Raw genomic sequence first — 18,861 nt, forward strand, 5'->3', positions numbered from 1 at the left:
GTTCTCTGTATGCGGTTTTTAAATCACCTGCTATTATTGAATATACCGCAACCGCTCGTCAATAGACTTTGAATAAAAATCTAATTCAAAACTTTCATAAGTCACACAAAACAGGAATCCCGAGTAATGATTCATGAGCAATCGTGCATATCCAGTCGTTTTATGAAGGGCCCATAATAGGTTATTGACCAACAATGAAGTGAGACTGATGTTTCTGTGAGGGGTATTTCTAATTGCAAATTGTCCATGTAAACCCGCCCATTCAAAAAGCAACAGCAACGACAAAAAGAAAAGTAAAATAATAACTATAAGGTTTAATAAGATCACAGCCCGTGTTGTTCACAAGCATGCTGTGTATAAACAGATCGGTGCATATGCTTTAAGTGTATGGAGAATATGCAGCAGAGATGCTTTGAGCACAATGTTGTGACTTTTTGCCCTCTCTTTTTTTTTTTTTCTCATCTGAAGCAAATCAAGTCTGTGGAATCTTGTGTTTGTTCAGGAACACAGCCTATCACCATTAAAGTGGAGAAAATCACACAGAATTTTAAATAAGCCCTCAAATGCAGCTGCTCCTCTTTTCTTCCCTTCTGTTAGATGGGTAGCTGCGAGTGGAAAATGAAAACAGGAGATGTTCAGATGTAAACCCACACAAAAAAAAGCCAACATAACCTCAGAATAAAACCTGCCAGTAGTGATAAGACTCCAGATTCACTCAAGATTGCGTGTGTGAAGTCAGATGGATTAAAGGATGACATACAGACAACGGCCTCTTTTAAGGGTCAGCGAATGTGACACTCGCACTCAGTTCGGAAAAATGATTTGGGGGCCGAGGCAAACATGTTGCCTCTTCCTGTCACTCTAATCCCTGCAGTGCAATAACTTTGATGGCTGGGTATTGATGATATCTCGGGGGCCTTTATGAGGAGATTCTGTACAGGTATTATTAAGCGGCACTTCATTGGCTTGTGAGCTTTTATCCTGGAGCGTTTTTCAGCACCTTTCAGAGAAGGAGAGAGGCCTGATGGAAGATCTCTTCCCTCCCTGTATATTTTATGACCATGTTTAATCATATCTGCCAATTGTTGTGATGTATCGGACACTTTTATTCAAGTCTGGAGTGTCTTCACACTACAAGATTTAAGATTTTGTTGGGAGCGGGCTGGGCTTTAGAAGCAGAAGAACAGGAGCTAAAATATTGTCTGAAGGGCTTGCCTTTAAAGTCGGGCCATGGCGGTTTATCTTTAAGTTTTAGTTTTTGATCTTTCATCTGTCCCATGTCACCCCTAAAGCCTTCCCCTCATTAGGTAAACTTGTGTGTGTTGGTGAGTCTCTCCTGCTGCTGCGCTGGGCGTGGTGGTTGAGTTCTGTGCTTGTGGCTATTTTTCAAGAGATGTGGACCTCATTGATGTCTTACAAGTTTCATCAGTGTTGGTGACGGATGAGCGGCCATTCAGAGTGCAGGAATCCCCCGTGTGTCATGTATGAGCTGAAGCAGGACGTGGGAATGTGACGACTATGGCTGGACTCTGGTCTCTAGACTGCTTGGATTTATTTTGATTTATAGTAGACATACTGGGAAGAACTGAAGCCCCTTTTTTTTTTTTTTTTTTTTGACTCTGACAACTATAAAATCAAAAATATCGCCTGTAAAGTCGCAGGCACAAGTGCAGACGCATCAGCTTTTAATTTAGTGTGCTATTTACTTACAGTAGAAAATTGGTCTCTTCATGTGGCCTGTTTTTAGCGCATATATAAAAACACATACAAGCAGGAAAATTACAGGTGCAATTCAAAACGTAACGATTGCTTCAAACGCGCTTTTCATTGCACCAGAGCGACAGTAATGTAACAGGTTTCTACTGTTGTGACAAGTCAGTGCCTGGCAAAAGCTAACTGCCATTGTTTGGTTCACAACTTCAAATGAAAAGAGATGTGTAAAATTGTAATGAAGTCTAGGAATGCTGAAGTATTTTTGTATTAGTTAAATTTCTCAATTAACAGTTGAAATTTAATGGTACAACTTCAATCATCATTTCATAATTTCTTTTTTATAATTTATGTGTTGCTTTGACAGGGGCATGAATGTTTTAGAGTCATGGATTTCTCAAACTGGAGAAGCAACGGCGAAGGCGCGTTACTTAAAAATCCCTGGAACGATTAATCGGCCATTAAAAAGTCTTCGAATTGCCTTTTCTGTTGAGAGACTAATTGAATAATTGAATAATTGACTCGTGCAGCTGGTTTTAGGCACGACACGCTTTATTAGATTGACTCTACAAAGACAAGTGTTTGCTTCCATACTTTTAAATATTCTCAGCTTTAATAACATCACATTCATTATTTCTGATCAGAAATATATGGACACACTTAATTGGAATTAATGTCTTAAAAGAGCTGTAGAGCAAATACTTTCAGTTGCAATTTTGTAAAGGTGAAGGTAATGAAGCCTGCAATAAATCCCACATTTATGGAGGTGGTTATTCTTCTGGACTGTTACAGAGCGGTGTACAGTCGACTTTATGGCCATTTTGGGTGCTTGTTAGGCTAAGTTGTTTTGTGTAATATGATTTTTTTCCAATAATATGTCAGCCATGATTGATGTTCAATCAGTGGACAAGAGATCACTCAAGATCAAATAACTCAAGGGCTGCTTTTAAGTATCCTCTGCTACAGAAACTAGTTCTCACGTTGCTCGACTAATTTTTTTATATCATCCACAACATTATTTATGTGAAGGTGACACACATTATGCCCACAGAATATATATATAAAGTTTGATGCTTCCTGACATCTGAAGGGCGCTTTGAACCGCAGAGAGGTCTGCTCAGCTGTCGTCGCCTGACTAATCCAAAAACAGACAAATACGTAAAGGGAGAGTGGAGCTGAGACCTCAGCGCGCACCGCAATTTTTTTTTTTTTTTTTCTGGCCTCTACTCGATAGGACAGCTTGAATAACAAAGGAAACTAGGGAGTGAGAGTGGGGAACAATATGTGGTGCCCCGTCGATGCGGCACCACCACCGGCACCCAAGTTGTGTCAATATAAGCCAAATCAGATTTAAATGTTTGAGTTGTATACAAGCTCACCCCTGTAGAGTTGCCATGCAGGGGGCCTTTTCCATCGAGTTCAAAAACGGTTTTCAGTCGGACATTTTAAATGACGTTTCGACATGACTTTGACTTTGACTTTGTCAGCTTCAAGTTGTCATTCTGAGAAGTGTAGCTCTTGACATTTTGTCAGCCCCCGAAGTTTCTTTTGATTTGCCTCACATGTTGGCTTTTAAGCAGTATAATAAAATAAATAAATAAATAAAATAAACCATGAAAATCAAGAAGGCTTTTCAATACCACTCTGAAACTAACAATCATCTTCACTCATATCTAAATGCCACATGAGCACTTGCCAGGAGTTGTGTTATAAACACTGGCATATCAGTAACCTATTCATTCGCCGATCACATTTTAAAGGAAACGCGACGCGGTGTGCCGGAGATGTGCCAGCAGGCTATCTTACCAAACCCAACGGGTCAAACAGGTGGTCATCCCAGTTGGCAGAGTCAGCAGAAATCTTCCTTTTCTCCTCTCTTTTTCTGTCATTTTTTGGATGTGTGGGTGTGTGCGTGTCTGTATTTGTGAGTGATGAAGTGCAGCCGATGCTTGATAACCCCCTCAGAGGTTTGAATGACACTCTTGTCTTGAAGCGGCGGGAGGCAAAAGCCATATGAGACTGTGATGGATGATGTGAGGATGCTTTTAATGATGGATCCGTAGGACTGGACCAGGACTGACTTTGGCACACTGAGCTGCCAAAAACGACGAAGGAGTAGCATCCTCTATGGACAGATTGGAAATATTCTCATCCTGCTGTCTCCAGACATTTGAACAACTCCTCTGTCATCACACCACTGACAACAGAGAGAAATGGAGCTGTAGATTTTCAGCTGCGGAATCACTTCTTGTCTCTTGACACCATCTTTCCGTTTATTTATTTATTTATTTATTTATTTTGTGGCTCACTAAAACAGCCTCTTTCACGATTCACCAGGAGTTCTGGATATGTTTTCCGGAGACTTCAGGAGCTCGAGATAAAGGATCACCAAAGGTGCCATCTTTGGTGCGCATAAAAGAAGATTGCAGGAAACAGAGACCCAGATAGCAGGAAGTCAGTTCCTCACACACTCTGTCATAAGGTCTTTAACAGATGGGAAAGCTATGTTTAGCAGATGAGATGTGCATCACAGAACCTTCAGGCATCTTAGATCTCCAGAGCGTCCTGATAATGTGACAGAGTTTGCACTTTCAGCATGTACCACTTCGCATTGTGGGTCTCTGCATCTACTGAGTATTTGTGTGTGTGTGTGTGTGTGTGTGTGTGTTTCTTGAGAAGTAGTTGTGTGTGAATAATGTGATTAAAGGTGTTTCTGAACCGCAAAAAGATAATAAAAGTAAAGCTTTGATGCAGCTTTCAGTGGATTAAGTAATATATAATTTATCCATAAAAATATTAATAACCAATTTTTTAAATTAAGAAAATAAATTGGCTTTAAAATATCAGAAAAGAATAAAATGAACAAGTGTTCTTTGGTGTTATACAATTCATGACAGATTTTAAGAAAAACAAAGATAACGTTCAATAACATTTTGAAAAAATGTTCACGTCGTAAAGTTTATAATGGCAAATTTCTGCACAGTCAAAGCGACTAATGCCTGCGTAGTAAAAATATTAAACAGTATGCTCATGTGAAAGGTGGAACAATGAATCCACAGAGAATCTGCAAATCAACCTTTTATGGTGACCTGATGCTCAGTGTGGATTCATAAACTCAGGGTTTTGCTTCACCCTCACTGCTCTTATGGCATAATTTTCACTCACAGCAGACTGTTTTCACAGAAGAAACTATAAACCCGCTGCACGCTGAACAATAGCCAGATTGAAGTTTTTTTTTTTTTTTTTACATGGCGAAGAAAAAAAACAAAAAGCTAGAAATTACCTTGAGTTGGAAAAGACAAAAAAACTGAACTCAACAGGCAAACAAAAACGCTTACCGTATTAACTCCAATATGTTGTTCACTGTTTGTTTCTGTCGCTCTTTTACTGGACAAAGGCAAAGTGTAAAGGATTGTCACCTAGGAACACATGCAAAGATTGCCGTTACAGTTTTACAGTAATTTGCAGCTCTTTTAGAGGCAGAAGGAGAAGAAGACCTCTCTTTGGCTGGAAAGTCAGACATGCTACACACTCTTCCCATCGCGCCTTGCTTTTGTAAAGATGCACTGCTTTACTATCTTGGCTCTGAATGCAGAAACTGGGGAGATTTCAAATACGGCATCATTTGATAGCCAGCATCTTAAAACTACGCATGGATAGATTCATAGTTTTTAAAGTCTTTACGCATTGTAATAAAAGGAACGCGGCCTTGAAACAAACTTCAGATAAATGTCCCGCTGATTGTGCTGTAAAACCGTAATTACGGCCCACTCTGTCATTTTTGCATTCCCAAAAGTGTCTGATTACAATCAAAAATCTATTCAAATCCAAGGGGTACCTGCATTTAGTTCCATGTGGCCTATGTCCAGGAAACACATATGTGATGTGGGCCACTGATGCTTCATCCATGACAGCTCACTCGCTGCCTGAATGCGTGACTGCTTGATTTATCATGTCAATATTGTTTGGCTTAATTGAATTACTCTTTCATAGGCTGGAACAATTGAACAGCTCATTAGGAGGTCTGAGGTTGTGCCACAGGATTAAACAACATTCAGTCCAGTTTTTTGTTTTTTGCAGCCAAATTACCTTTTTATAACTTTTTTTTTCAAGGAATTCCTGAAATTTGTCCAAAACGAAGAAAGCTCTTTCAAATACAGACGCGATATGCAGAAACAAGAAAGGCTTCAATTCAGCCAGGATTTTATGTTTGGTCAATTTAAGTAACATTTCTTAGCATTTTCAACAGAGACCCAGCTCAGACAAAATCCTGCGCACAGTAACAGTAAGGTCAATTCCAGACAAAATCAAAATGGTGGCTACTTGTAGAGCTAATCTCAGCATGCAAAGCCGAACTACTGTGGAAAACATCAATGTCTGGAGTGTCTTCTGTCAGAAAGCGGACACGCATGCACAAACACGTTCACCGAAACATTGTGTGAAGTAGCACTACTGTTTTTGAATTTTAGCATCCACAGACATGGCTTCTATTTGACAGTAACGGCCCACGTTGTCACCAAAAAGTCTGTCACAAGGAGAAACGAACTATAATTATCTCGTCTTTAAAATATAAAGAAAAAGATGCCTGCGTCTGTGTACCTAAGCTCTGCAATGTGGCGTCTGTAAATGTCTTGTTTTGTTTGACCAAAAGCCAACAATATTCACTTGAGTCTCACTAGGCAACCAGAAAATACTCGCATAGCAGATGCTAGACCAAAGATTTTTTAAAAATGCCTTTCTTTACAGAAGTGGCTCAAAAATGATGTTATCAAAATAGCCCTTTTCCAACTCTACAAAAGTGTTGTGCAAATGCAATCTTTCTGCAATTCCAAATTGTCTCAACCACGCTTGTGCTTCATAGTGGAAGCCAATATTTAACCCGTTTGCACATGTGTACATAGATTACTTTCTTTTTTTTTTTTTTTTTTTTTTTGCTTTTTGCCAATGCACACACACACCGTGCGATTTGGGGTTCGGTACGTTTCCCATCCACACGTCAGAATGTGGACCGTAGCAGCCAGGAATGGAGACCCCATCCCTCGGTTTTAGAGAAAGAACTGCTGCCTCCTGCGGATGTAGCTGTCTGGGTGTGCATTCCAGCTGGAGTACTGTTCATGAATGAAGCACAGCTGCCTGGTAGTAAAGTATGATTGACACCCTCCCTCCTCACCCCCCTTTCCTGCCAAGCGTCTTGAGGCAACCACCTCATCTTGCCTCATCTTTAACGGCCACATCAGCAGCGGGTTCAGCTCAGTTCACAAATCCCTTTTTCAAGAGTTACCATCACTCCAGTTGAGCTGATGTAGGCAGCGGAGGGCGTTCGGTTCCCCAGAGTGATCCGCATGATTGAAGTAGGGAGGCGTCAGTCCGGGTGAAAGACAAAGCAGGATGAGCTCAATGCTATTGGCTTCGCCTTCTCCTCTCGATTCAATCGAATGTCAAAATATTAAAGGTCAAATCCGAAAGATGGAAATATTCTGAAAAGGTCTAAAGCATGCTCAGAGATTCTATCGCCAACCTTTTGGGACTGAGCATTTGACAGTGAACAGCACGACCACGCTGCGTGGCTGTATCAGTGGGCCGCTGACATTCGGCAGCATTATCTAGACTCAGAGTACCATTCAAGCTCAATTAACCGTTGACCCAAACTCATAACCGCCATGTCAGACCAAAATAAACGCGCAGACGCCGAACAGAGGGAATGAGGCGGCCTCTTTGTGGAAGTCCAAGAAAACTGAGCTAATGAATTGATTTCCACCGCCACTATACAGAGCGGTTATATAATAATGCATCAGTTTGAATTATTGCCAAATGTCCCCATTGTGTTTTAGTGCTGCGATGTTCACTCCCCGAGCTGTGAGAATCTGTTTTCTTATATCATTATGCAGGAATTGGTTTTCTATTCAGGACTCTCAGCTATTTGCTGCTCCACTTACTCTGACAGTAACAAAGTGAAACTTTAATCTCCCCTCAGTGTCAACAGCAGCTGATAGCAATTAAGGACAAAGCCTGGATTCTGAAGTGATGCGCTTGACTCAGAGTTCACCCACATCCTTGAGAGCAAATTTTAAATGACTTCTTTTCATGCCTGTAGCCGCTGTCCAGGTCCAAATTTTTCTTTTCAGGGCCTAAATTGCATTAAGACGCCGTGTGAATGAAACATGCGTGTCTCTGTTTTCTGAGTTGGTGCAGGTGCCGCGCCGATGAAATATTGCAGTTACTGGCGCTTTCATTACAGATTCTGTTCCTTTCGTATGCACAGTTACACAGTTAAACATCGTAAATCATTATAAACATCATAAAAAGTCATAATTTCAGTAAATTGAATGCATGAAGCTGGATCTGAAAACTGGGGCCGTTATCTGTGCCTGAATACAGCGAGTGCACTGCCGTGCTGCCCGCTGACACTGAGGTATAATGCAGCCTTTCGCTGTATTGCGGCCAATACACAAAGCTCCTGGTGTGTGAGAGTGAGGCGCTTTTTGCACTGCAAGCTTAGCTGTTGTGTGGCTCTCTGACACTGAGCAAAACAATGCCAGTGCCCACTGGGTTCATGAGTGCAGAGCAGAACAGTTCAGAATCTGGAACCTGGCGGATGTTTGCACGACTGTGCGTTTAAACTTTTACATTAGTGTGCAGAGTACACGGAGAGCAGCTTATGCTTGATGCTTGGGGGGGGGGGGATTAATTATAATACAATGTTGTACTACACTTATCTGATAAACTAATCTATAAACGAATCTAATGAGATAGCTGCAGGGCATTGAGGGCTCAGAGCTATTTAAGGATCATTTTCATTATGTGACACTTTTGTTATGAAGACAGGCTTAACAATGTGTAAATAAATAAAAACAAATTGTTGGTCTCAGTCAAAAGTAATAACAAAAAAAAAAAAAAAAAAAAGCTTCACACAGCAGGTTATAATTTCAAACAGTGTAACTGTTGCACAACACAAGTCTGAGACATACAGGAGCATATACTAGTCCACTATTGTGGTTTATTATTATTTTTCTCTCTTTCCACGATTTAGATTTGAAAATATCAAAATAGTGGAAGAAACTGTGAGAGGAATTTCCCATAAAGCACTCTGGGAACTTTATATTGGCCGTGGTGTGTACCCTTCAGGTCCTGCAGGTCAAATACACCATAAAACTTTAGCAAAGCTGATTTTTATGGAAAGTTTCAAAACCTGCATTGCTTACCTCCATTTTATATCTTGCATACAAAGACTTCTTGCTGCCTGTGACTGGTGATGTATTGCCACGGGGGCGTAAAGATAATGTGAGAGTATTGGCAGGACTGAGCGCTGCATCACCTGCATGTGTGCGTGCATATATACAGTACATGCGCTTCCTTATACGTGGGCACGGGATAACTGAAACCACTCCACAGCCCCGTGAGGGAACGCTTTTAATGGATTAAATGTTTCATCCGTCAACTAAAAGTGAAGCCGAAACAACTTTCATCGCCGCTTTAACCTTTAAGCCTTTCTGCTTTAATCACAAGTTCTGATTTCTATTTGATGCTTCTGAAAATTCTATAAAAAGCTAATTATTATGGCATTTTGTTGTTTTATGAAATACCTTTTATTCTTACGACTGTCCTGAAGAAATGCAACTCGGGTCAGATTGTGAGATGCTGAAAGACAGCTTTAACCTATAGTATGCAGTCAACACAGAAGAATGCTCTGACTGCTCAGCCGTGTTTTCCATATGCAACTTGGAGCAGATGCTCTGCAATTGGTCTGCACAGCGGGCTGCGAAGATCTGTCAGGTGTCTGAATTACAGATGCAAATATAGTCAGCTATTTTGCATGCCGGCATAATTTGCACAGAAAAATATACTGCGCCTACACCTTCGGGTCTCGGCATTATCATCATTAAGTTGTTCTTTGTCTCAACAGGAATGCTCGACAAAACAAACAGTTGAGGTGAACGTGGTGCCAGAGAGTCGCTAAAAGAATGGAAATGTTGCTGTAAAACATTACATTATGCTACACAGCGTTTCTGCGTCTATGCCAAATTTTTAATTTTTGTGAAAGGCGTTGAGACCTGAGGTGATCTCGGGACATTTCAAAAAAACGTCTTTTTCGTATCAATAGGGCAAAATATGAATTGGAAATGAGGCGTTTCACAGTGAGTTGACTTTGTGGAGAGAGTCCAGATGGGACTGGTGTGTAAAACTGTCCACTTAAAAAAACAAACAAACAAACAAACAAAAAACAACAACAGTGATCTCGAAATGGATTTAGGAAGCAGATGACATCTGAAATGTGAGTTTTTTTGTTAGTTTTTTTCTTTTGTATAAATTAAATTTTAGTCTTGAACTGAATAATTTATTTGCTGCTACTACATAGGCAACTTCAGCGTTAGCCATTTACCTAGAAAAATGCTAATCCTGTTTTGCTTATAGTCACCACATTTGGGTGATTCATAAAATATTTGGGATTCTGAATTGAAGCAACTTTTTCTTCTTTTTTTTTTTTTTTTTTTTTTTTTTTACAGTTTTTCCACTATTAGTTTAATCTGTGTTTCCTCACTTCCTGACAAAGTGAAATCATGTAATATTCTGATTAAGAGAATTTGCACACCTCTATCAGCAGACAGCAACTTCTCACCTCCAGAAGACCCGACAGATTGTCATGCTGACATGGTGTTACAGAAATGTATTTTCAGCCTGCAACAGCACTTGCTAATAATCCAACAATTAAACAGTTTTGTGCTCTGCTGAGTTCTCCAAAGTAATAGTAACCTATGCAAGTTTAATAATGCAAGTTTATTAATTTTACATGCAAGATGAATAACACGATGCACCACACCTTAATCCATGCATCATGTTATGCATACTCATGAGTTACCCCACTTTCTGTCAATATAATGGAAAGAAACACTTGATCATTTGGTGCAGTGCAGGTCCATGCGGATATTTTGTGTATGATCTTAATGTGGGAGGGGGCGGGAAAAAGGCAGTAGAGTGCAGAGGGAGAGAGAGAGAAAAAACAACAACCCGTGTTTAATTTACTGAACTTTTTTTTTTTTTTTCATTAAGAAACATGTCTATAATTGCAATCATTTAGCCACACACCAAGATAAATAATTCCACTGAGCGAAGGATTTTTAACTACTTTAAACATTACCCGGGACGCTCATAGACCTTATTGGAAATGCTCCCAACGCTGTGTTCCCAGAGGGGCAGTGAACACCCAGAAAAAGGATTTCAGTTAAATAAAATTCTTCTATCTTTTCTTTCCCTTACGTAACCTCAATCTCTTCTATGTTACGCTTTGTCAGGTGAGTTTGGTGTTTTGGTTTTGTTTGTTTGTGTGTTTGTTTTTTAATAAAGTTTCACTCCGTGAATACACTCGGTTCCATTATTTTGTTTTCCCATATCAAAGTTTCATGTTCTCCCTTGCTGAGGTGCGCACAGGCAATCATCTTAAGGTCCTGGTATTGAAGTGAAGTACCTCAGTGACTCTGGCCCCTAACCTGTCTTCATGAATACATTTCAAACCAAACTGCGGTAGCTAGGACAAGCATGGATAAGGCCGCTGCGGATGAGGCTGAGAACACCACAAACAAACCCTAACCCTATACCGTGGGGGAGGAAACACTGAACAAAACCTACACCCAACACACAAAACAAGAACAAGCAAAAAGTCCATGAGCTGCTGTATGAAATCCACACGATGTACTGATTCTTTCAGTGCCGGACAAACAGCATAGAAAAATATTATCAGTCTTTATAATCTTGTACTAATAGGAAACGATACAATAAGTGTGATGTTGGATGTTAATCAAACAACAAATTTAGGAAGCTACTTTCTCTGTGAAGAAAATATTCAATACATACTGTTATTGTTTTTCCTTCAGACTTTTAGTTTTTGGAGCACTACATACCTTATTTTTTCCAGCTATCTGTAGCTCCTCAGTTCCTTTTGTGCATTTCTTCAAAGGCACATTCAGACTGTCCGCTTTGAATGTACATTATTTAGTGTCTCCTTTTCTCAGTGTGAAGACGTTACTGATTAGAGATGCACTTCAGCATTTAGGACGCAGCGACAGATCCAAATAAGGGGTACCACGGGTACAGGGTGGGGAGTTTGATACAGGACTTACAGGACAGTAATGGACAAGGGACACAAATTATAATGTTGTACGAGCATATATTAAATTGTTTTTCAGAACATGAAAGGGTCTCGGGATTTGCAAACATGCGACATCGATATAGCATTGGGGTAGCCACCCACCAACTTGGGGGTGGGCCTGTTTTTGTTCTTTGTTTTTTGTTTTTTTTTGTGTAGTGTAAAAGTATAAAATGTCAATGATTGTTGTAAGTCTTGCAGAGCAATGAACCTGCCTACCATCTGCATTTCATCTCAATCGTTTCACACGGCTCATCGCTTTAACAGCTCAGTTTACTTTAGCCTTATCAATGCAGTCCTCCCAGGGATCGAGAAAAAATTATCTGCTTAAAGAGTTGTCTATTTCTGGTTTCATTGTTGTGACGTTTTCTGGGAACTTAATTTACTTCCCCAGGTGGACTTTCAGCTCCCAGTCTTGTGCCATTGCTAGCCGGCCAAAGGACGCGGCCCTGGCAGCTGCCGTTGGCTTTTGCCCAGCTACGACAAAAGCAATTGTCTTTTTCACAGTTGGGAGGCGCTTTAAGTGGCTGATGTCTGCTGTGGCTTCCAGGACGCGGTCATGGAGGCAGCGGCTGTGCCACTGAGGATGTGCCCAAGGTTTTCTTCAGGCACGGAAGGCAGGCTGATGACCTGAGGAGCAATTTGGAGGGGCTCGATAGAACTTTTTCTAGAAAGATTGGGTTGAAAATTTTATTCACCACCGTGGTGTTTGTGTGTATCGGGTTCTCGTGCACACCAGGACCCCGTGCATTAGCATCTGTGGCATCTACTGGCCTCCACCTCCATCCTGCCCTGACCTCAGTGGCAGGCTGAGAAACTTTCAGTGTTTGCAGGGTTGTTGGATTGCAACATTCAACATGAATTCTTCATTCAGGCAAAAATCTGCTCATTTATTAGCTGTTATGTTTAGTAACCCATTTCTCTGCGGTTTTACACCTGGTTTTAAAGCCTTTAGGGTCATTTCTATGGATTTTAGACTGCCCAAAATATTCCGACTATGCAAATAGGTGTCAGGAATGAGCAAACGGTGGATAAACATCTAAATGTCCAGTGTTTGAGTGTCCTGGAGAATAGCAATGTGGAGCCTTTTCTGGAGATTTTAGTGATACCTTAGACTACCTACCTACCTTGGACTTAGTCCAAAGTCTGCTTCATGCGGTCATTTGCCTCGGTCTGTCTGTCTTTTTGGCTTTTCTAACCTACAGGTCAGCTGGCACCGCTCAAGATCAAATGTAGTACAGTTTTACATCATGTATATGACCCAAATAACAAAGGAGGGCTACAAAAATGTTGTTCTTGGTGGGAGGAAATTGGCTTTAAGTGAGTTGTTTTGATACGAAGGTTATCTGTATGTTATCTGTACATGGTGTGTGTGTGTGTGTGTGGCCTACAGGTCTGCTGTCAGCGATAATGAAAAACTGTGTGTGGCAAAGATGCATCAGGAGGGGAAACTGGACTGTTTTTCATTAGGATCGTGTTTCACTGAACGCACCTTCCCCTTATTTTATTTAGAGAGACAAAAAAACATGACGACAGATTCTCATCAAAAAGGCACACTGGGAATCATTACCGGGAAACACCCCTGCCGTCTGTTCATTGACTCATTGTGTGGCATTGAGATGAAAAATTTCTATTTACACAAACACTGTTTACTTATTAGAGAAACTGACATGGGTGCAATCTTTGAAAAATAAAAAGCCTCCTGTGTCGGAAAAGACAGCAATCATTAGAAAAAAATATCCTATAAAGATTAGAGTCAACTGATAGAGACTTTGCATTTTAGCTGACAAATTTGTTTTTCTAACAGTGTTTCTCATGTAATATATTTCTTTAACGCTCAAATCAGTCAAATCGTTGTGCCAGCGGGGGCAGCAGCGGCAGGTCGTGGTGCAACTTCTCACATTTATAAGCTTTACAACTAATTATTTACCCCAAGTCAAGTTAGAAACAGCAGGACAGGAGGGCAACACGGAGGCTGGGTGTTCTGTTTCAATTCTTCTGTTGGATGCCATCAAACTGGTCTTTGAAAATGTAGATATACTTTCTAGTTTTCTCCTGGTTACTCCCTTATCTAAAATAACACTGAATTAATTGCTTTCTCACCACCCCCCCTTCCGATAAAGACCACAAAGCAAGCAAGAAATTTTGGTGTAGTCTTGGAATTGGACGCAAATTTTAATTGCACATTCGGACCATTTTAAGAAGTTTGTAGTTTAAGAATACATCACGAATGAACTGAGTTGAGTCTCAGCAGGATTGAGAAAAAAGAAATGTTAAATTGATGAACTGTATTAAGTTTGACTACAGTTTCTTTAAAGGTCTCTTTTGAAAGAGCAGCTTATTCAAAACATCCTGACTAAAACCAGGACAGTAGATCACATTACTCCAGTTCTCAGGTCTCTACGCAGGCCTCAGAATTTAAAATATCGCTGCAGGGAACACTCAGTGCGACATTACGAACCATCCAGGACGGGTTTGTTTTTCTCTACCTGAACTCGGCTCATATGTGGAGTACCTGAGCTCTGCTCCTTGCCCAGATAGTTTAAAACTAACTTTACGATTCTGTTTGCTCCGGCTTTTCATTTAATTAAATTTGGGACTATTTATCCAAATCTTCCTCTGCACTGCACTGTAATTTGTATTCGCCTGTTTAATGCAGCTTGTCTTTATCCCCTGTTTTATTTTACTCTTTTTCAAATCCTATTTATGTGATTCTCTTTGTATTGCCCCATGTTTCTTCTACCTCTTAATACTTTTTACGTCTAATGTGAAGCGCTTTTAATTGCCTCGTTTGCTGAGAGCTGATGTCTACATTCTTTCATTACCTTCCCTACTTTTCTATTATCATATTCCATAACTGTTCACAAGAAGCCACTTGAAGCCAATTTGATTATCTTCTTTCTTTCTTTTTTTTTCTTTTGCTGTGCAGATCCCCCAGGTGAGCTACGCCTCCACCGCTCCAGAGCTCAGTGACAACACCCGGTACGACTTCTTCTCCCGCGTGGTTCCGCCGGATAACTACCAGGCCCAGGCCATGGTGGACATTGTCAAAGCCATGCGCTGGAACTACGTCTCCACAGTGGCGTCTGAGGGAAACTACGGGGAGAGTGGCGTCGATGCTTTCATTCAGAGGTCTCGGGAGGATGGTGAGTACGCACGGCTTCCTACATAATCATTGCTCGGGCATGGGAAGACGCAATCCATGCAAACGTACCGTGCTGCGGAAAAGAAAATCCATGAAACTCTGAGACAGGAAAGCAAAAATCAATTAGCTGGGTTAAATGTTAGATTCAATCTCAGCGTACACATACAAATTTGATGAGAAACTTTAATATGTAACATCACAGAACATTCGGGTGCCTGAGAACAGCACATCATGTCTGTCTTTTACAGCTAGACGTGGGCTTACGATGCAAAGGTCTCTGGGCTATACAATCAACAGAATTATGTGTGACATGAAGAAACTGCCAGTGAAGCCACTGAGGGTTTAATTTAAAGAGCAACTGAGCAACCCGTTTTAACTTGAACGTGGCCTTTCAAACTCTGACCAACGTCGTCTCTCCCCTGTGGTACCCCGTGACCTTTGATACCCCTCCCACACACACAGCTCTGTCAGACCGTAGCTCCAGTGTTCCTCCCTTTCTCTCTACCTATCCAAGACCAAAGCATTTCATCAGTTTTCAGCCATTTTAATGTCTACATAATATCATCCGACCGTCATCCATAATTCATAGAACCATTGTAGCAGCCAGTAACATCTTTCATTCGCACTCTTACCATTTGCTGGGTTTTCTGTGGAAAAAGCAAAATTACTTCTGTTGTAATGCACACAACAGAGTGCGACCAGGATCATTTTATAGTGTAATAAACTGACTGTGCACGCAGTTTAGAAACTCAAAAAACCTGTAACGGTTGGTCTGCTCTGCCTCTGCAGACACAGCAGCACATCAGTGACAGATGTAGTCCTCCATCTGGGTCCAGTGTCTGCACTGGGTCTGCTCAAGCATGCATATATATATATTATATGAAAATTTGTCAATATTGATGTTTTATCATCAGAATATCCTTGAATCTGTGCATTTCCAGACAAGCATACAAATCGAACGCCTTTCCCTGAAATGAACGAATAGTCAAAAGAAACTAGTTAAGCTGGACGCAAGCTGGTCACTCATGTTGCTTTGTCTGCTGAGTAATTGTTTGCTGTGACGTGATACGTTCGCAGGATATTTGGTCTGTGTATCTGAGGTTTTTTGGCAGCAAGTGAGCAGAAAATGCTTGCATGTAAATGTGAATTTAATCCGAAACTATAAATTAGGCAGTTGGATGAAACCAACAGGCTTTAATGTGTTTACCGGGCCGGACTAAGGCCAAATATCAAAGTTCAGGGAAAACGTTGTAGTGGAGAGAGAGAGAGTGAGAGAGTCGGGGGGGGGGGGGGAATTCGGGCTGAATTTCTCCCCCATAAATATAATGTACAACAAGATTGATTTCTTTTCAAGTCTGTGGATCCTCTTCCCCTTGTGTTTACTCCCAATCCAACAAATGACTTCAGGAGTTCCCAGGGAGTATGAGTGTTTTGGTTGACTAAGTACAAGTATAATTAAAAGGATGAGACTTTGAGGTGCCTGGCTTACATCTCCTGTTTTCACTGTGCCTGGACAGAATGAGACCAACTTGGCTGCGGTTGCTCATCAATTATGTCCGTCACACTCTGAACACTTAATCGCCCGGGCACAAGTCGAGGACAGCTGAGAGGAGGGAAATAAGTCACACTGGGTAAAACGTGTCAGGGATTTTATCAGGGTTGAAAAAAAAAAAAAAAAAAATCGGGAAATGCGAATCCATGCAAAATCATCTCCAAGATCGGAAGGAGTTTAAAGACTAATTCCGTGTAATTTTATAGCACTACATGGTTGAGTCGCAATTACTTTAAAGCGTCAACGATGGTGTGTGAGAAACATATCAAAATAATGGAAATCCACTATGCATACAACGGTGTCATGTTTATTCAAAGACTTGTTAAAGACCAAATTCAGTGCAGTCAGATTCGATCTATACCCATTTTAAATGATCATGCTTATCAGAGGATGCGTTTCCTGACAAACATTTTGACGGAGCTTAATTAAAAGGCAGATTTATGAATCCAGGAGGCGCTTGTGTTTTTTGTTGAGTTTCCGAAGGTAAAAATATACAACTTTATTCATTCAAACAGCGTTTTAGTAAGATTAAGAAATCATTTCTGTCTGGCAGAATAAACAGCGGCTCAAGGTTTTAACCACTACAAGACATTTGCAGACTTTTTAACCTTTAACTACTTTTATGAAGAAAATAAAGAAGGCTGCTAAGAACATCATCGACCGCCAGCTTCATGTTAATGAACAGGATGTCTCTCTTTTTTTGTTGTTTTTAGGTTAATTCAAGTTTAAATTATATATTTTTTTATTTTTTCATTCAGCTAAAAGCCTTACTTGTATCATGTATCATCGACAGCTGTAGTTGCAGACTGATTTTCGTGTGTCATGCCTGTTTATCAGTCAATATGGCCTTTCTGCACCGTCGTTTTCTCCACTGTGTCTGCATTCCTATCGAATAACAATAACAGGCTCAGTCATTTATATTTGGTTATGTAAAGCATCAGGCTTTGTACATGCAGTTCATTCCAGGTTTGTTCCATCTCTGATTGGATAAGTGTTTCTTCCATCGACACTTCATCAAATCAAAATAAATTGACTGAAAAATCAGTCAATTTTCAGTCGATTTAAGGTATTTTCCTGCCAAGTGATTAGCTTATAGTTCTGTGTCTTAATTGAAATGCTTTCCATTACGTTATTAAGGCTTCGACTATGGAAAGATTTTATGCTGATATATTGCATTATAGATATACTTTTAATTTAATGCTGCAGTTGTTGCTTTTGCTTTGCCAGAGAGCATTGTTTAGAGCAAAATGCACCAAGAAAGTAATCTGAAAAGGCAAATGAACTGAGTCAGCTCCTACAATGGCAACAAAAAAACAGTCCGGCAGCCGCCTGCCTGGAGTTACACCCGTGCTGCTTTCCCCTCTCTCTCTCCAAAGAGAGCTCACAAATATAACTGAGTGCAATGTGGGCAAAAAGCAGATGATGAAAGGTAAATAAGAATTCCAGGTGGGGTTTTTTTTTTTGACCTATCCTTTTGTATCTCTCTTCTCTTACAAACATTGCCTGGAGCTGGAAGCAGGGACCTTCAGTGTTTCTCCTTATGGGGTATTTGAGGTGAGCAACCTCTCATCTGAAATTCAGGAGCTCAGGAAATGACCGCCCGTCCCCTCTCTGCTCCTCAACCCTCCACCCTGAGGGAGTGATCCAAGAACAGGCCTAGAATAAACAGAGAAAGAGACGCCGACACTTTATAAAAACTACTTCAGAGAACATCGGATGAAAATGTGTGTGCGTTAACTCAAATTGAAATGGCGGTGTAAAGTTTTCCTTTTTTTTTCTTTTTAATTGATATTTGACAAAGACCTTCTTTTGACCAGGAAATAGATTTAAAGTGTGAAAAAGTAAAGCAAAACAGCCTGACATGATCCTCTGAAGTGCCTTTATCACCAAATCATTTCGTTGGGGCATCATAACTGATCTAATCTGAGAAAAAAAGAAATCTTTATTTGTTTCTTTAATTTAAAAAAGCCTCATTTCTGAAACACAAAGTTTCAGAAATAGAAAGCTGACAGTTCTGGTCCTCTGGAGTCTGCCTCGTGGACGCTTATGACTAGCTACTTTGGTATTTTGGACTGTGAGATTCCTTCTGATTGCAGACTTTAAGAAAGAAAAGGCAGAGGGAGAGGCCGCTCGGGTGGTGGACCACGGGGCAGAGGAAGCCCGTCGAGCCTCATCTCTGGCTGCAGATAGCCCTTCTCTGCAGAGATGTTGATTACTGTAGAGTACGCCCCAATAGATGCCATTAATCAAGTTAATGAAACACAATGTCAATAAGAACCCTAACAAGATTCCCTTGCAAAACCAATGGCCTGC

General features: G+C 40.6%; 1 protein-coding gene across 1 annotated transcript in view; it reads left to right on the forward strand.

Moving 5' to 3' along the window:
- Positions 1-18,861, forward strand: part of grm4 (glutamate receptor, metabotropic 4) — a 122,568-nt gene that overhangs the window by 42,485 nt on the left and 61,222 nt on the right. Inside the window, exon 3 of the mRNA XM_029502060.1 lies at positions 14,781-14,997. Coding sequence (XP_029357920.1) covers positions 14,781-14,997 — 217 coding nt within the window. The remainder of the gene's footprint in view (positions 1-14,780; positions 14,998-18,861) is intronic.

This window comes from Echeneis naucrates, chromosome 5 (genome assembly GCF_900963305.1).
Source record: "Echeneis naucrates chromosome 5, fEcheNa1.1, whole genome shotgun sequence".
Classification (NCBI taxonomy): domain Eukaryota; kingdom Metazoa; phylum Chordata; class Actinopteri; order Carangiformes; family Echeneidae; genus Echeneis; species Echeneis naucrates.